A 2,716-nucleotide genomic window follows, 5' to 3' on the forward strand; every position below is an offset into this window, starting at 1 on the left:
GCCTGCCCCGGGCCACATGTGTGACCGCAGGCAGCCCACCCAATCTGCCAGAGCAACACCCCTGTCGCCTCCTGTGCCCCCAGCCCCGGGGCAGGCAAAGCCCTGCAGAGGAAGCTTGAAGCCACCACTGGCTTCCCCTGGTCCTGCAGACCCTGCCCAGCCGTGCCTGGTCCTCGCTAGCGGACGACGCCTGCCCCGTCCTGGCCACATGTGTGACCGCAGTGGGGTGAGGAAGAAGTCCACCCTGCCAGAGCAACACCCCTGTCGCCTCCTGTGCCCCCAGCCCCGGGGCAGGCAAAGCCCTGCAGAGGAAGCTTGAAGCCACCACTGGCTTCCCCTGGTCCTGCAGACCCTGCCCAGCCGTGCCTGGTCCTCGCTAGCGGACGACGCCTGCCCCGTCCTGGCCACATGTGTGACCGCAGTGGGGTGAGGAAGAAGTCCACCCCAAAACCCACACTGGGGGGCCAGAGCACGGAAAGGATCTCTTAAAGGATGATTGAAGGGACTGTTTCATCCTATATCCTGCAGCCACAGTGCTCTGCGTGCCCCCGAGCCGGGCAGGGGGGCAGCACTGGTGAGGAGGGAGCTGCCTGCACCCCACGGGACGGCGGCAGCAGCAGGTCTGGGAACAGGCAATGCCTCTTGCAACGGCCAAGCCGAGGGTGCTGCAGTCTGCAGGGCCGGGCCAGCAGCCTGGAGGCACCCCGTCCAGCTCAGCCCGTGACCCTCAGGGCAGGGGGGCTGCATGGCACCGCTCACGGGAGGCACCCACCTCGTCCGGGGTGTCCTTGGCATCCGGCTGGCCCGCAGCGGCACGGCGGGCGAGGTTCCCTGCACGGATGTTGCTGAGGTTGATCTGGCGCTCGGGGGGCGGTCCGCCTCGGGGCTGCCCACGGACGATGATGGCGCAGCCCGACAGCACCTGCGGGGAGGCAGAGGGGTTATAGGGGAATCCCCCGGCAAAGGAGAGCAGGCGGGAGGCTGGGGAGGAGGTGACAGAGCTGAACACGCCGGCAGGTGATGCTGTGCGGACAGACAGACTTCCAGGGATGGATTGTGCCCTAGGCAGGGCATGGGAAACTTGGCACCACAGGGCACAACTTCTCGTGGGCCTGGCAGAGTCAGGAGCTGCCCCAGCTTTCCTGCTCGGAGATGCAGGATGGAGCCAAGCTCCGCACCCTGCACCTACACAGCGGTACCTGTCAAACATCCCATCCCCTCCTTCAGAGCGCAGCACAACTGCACGCAAGGCGATCTCAGTGTGGCGGATAACAAAAGACTTGGCAGATCGGGATTTTACTCCCGGTGCTGACTCGTCAGATGATCCCAGCCAGGCCATCGCTCCTGCTGCTTTGGCTGCTGAGCGCTCCAAGCCAGGAGCACGGCTACGCTGGGCAGTCCCGTCCCATCCCACCCCAGGCAGTCCCATCCCATCCCATCCACCTCCCAGGGCTCTGGCAGCCCCATCGCTCCCCGCTGCCGCAGGGGGACCCCTGTGTTCAGGAGGGCACCGGGCCTGCGGCACCCCGAGGGGCCCCGCACGGCTGCCGGCACGGCACAGGAGGATGCAAGGCAGGGAAAAGCTGGCACCAGTGCTGCCCTGGGGAAGCCTCCCGGGAAAAGGGCACGCAGAGGGGGAACATGCCCGCTGGCTGCTCTCGGCACGAGGGCTTTAACCACCTGGGCTGTGCAACACGGCCTTCGCGAGGCTTACAGGACTGTAGAGCGAGGAGCACACTCAGAGCAGATGCTTTTACCTACCATGATGTTAAGACCTTTACTGGGGGATCTGACCCGCTGGGAGTGAAGGGGCCGCAGGCACCAGTGATGGGCTGGCTGCACCCTGCGCCCGTGGCCGGTAACCTCAGCCCAGTGACTGCATTGAGGTCAGACAAATAAACCCATATGGGGAAAACTGCTGGGAGAATCCCCAAAAACCACAGAGACCCAAACTGGACCTCTCCTCCTTGCACCCGACTCAATTACGGTAACCGGCATCATCCTGCCCTGCAAAAATCCCAAGGTTTCTCAACACCTCCGTCCTTGTACAAGACCCCAAGCCACCCACCCGCCAGCCACAGCATCGGCAGGGCCACCTCCAGCCACCAAGCTGGGCCCCTGGCCAGGCAGAGCAAGCGTGCCGGTGATCACCCTGTTCCCGTTTTTAATCAGCACTGGCTCCCTGCACACGGGATTGATGCCGCTGAAGCGCTCGCAAAAAGCCTCCGGGTTGGATTTCAGCACGTGCCCTGGCTTGCTGCCCACCCGAAACCCCCACGGATGCTCACAGCACATCCCAAAGCCAGAGGACTCGTACCCTGTCACAGGAGCCGGCCCAGCCCAGTGCCAGGGACAGCGGCTCGCACCGAACCTCACCGAAACAAGCCCTGCCCCAAGGGTCTGGGTCGCACCTCAGCATCACACTTGCTGCCCCATGCCGCCTCTTGCGCGCCCGGGCCCACGGCAGAGACAGACACGCTGCACGAGCTACTGGGAATCGAGCTTCAAATTAAGCCTGAGCCGCACACAGAGTGATCCCCCAGCAAAGGCTCAGTGCTCAATACTTAAGGACTTAGAGGTTTCATCGCTGTAATTAACCTTAATCTTTAATTTATAGGGCATGGGGAAACAAGCCAGATGCTGTAACTGTTTTATCCAATTACCAATACAAACCCCGGATCCCGGGAAGGGGACAGGTTCATTAGTGGAGCAGCTC

The 2,716-nt window shown here is 63.3% G+C and overlaps 1 protein-coding gene across 1 annotated transcript in view; it reads right to left on the bottom strand.

Moving 5' to 3' along the window:
• Positions 1 to 1,339, bottom strand: part of SND1 (staphylococcal nuclease and tudor domain containing 1) — a gene marked incomplete at its 3' end in the record, with an annotated part of 143,498 nt that extends 142,159 nt beyond the window's left edge. The window contains exons 1-2 of the mRNA XM_009272444.1: positions 1,190 to 1,339; positions 773 to 922 (exon numbers count right to left, since the gene is read on the bottom strand). Coding sequence (XP_009270719.1) covers positions 773 to 922; positions 1,190 to 1,339 — 300 coding nt within the window. The remainder of the gene's footprint in view (positions 1 to 772; positions 923 to 1,189) is intronic.
• Positions 1,340 to 2,716: the final 1,377 nt, after the last annotated feature.

This window comes from Aptenodytes forsteri, unplaced genomic scaffold (assembly GCF_000699145.1).
Source record: "Aptenodytes forsteri isolate BGI_AS27 unplaced genomic scaffold, ASM69914v1 Scaffold302, whole genome shotgun sequence".
Taxonomy (NCBI): domain Eukaryota; kingdom Metazoa; phylum Chordata; class Aves; order Sphenisciformes; family Spheniscidae; genus Aptenodytes; species Aptenodytes forsteri.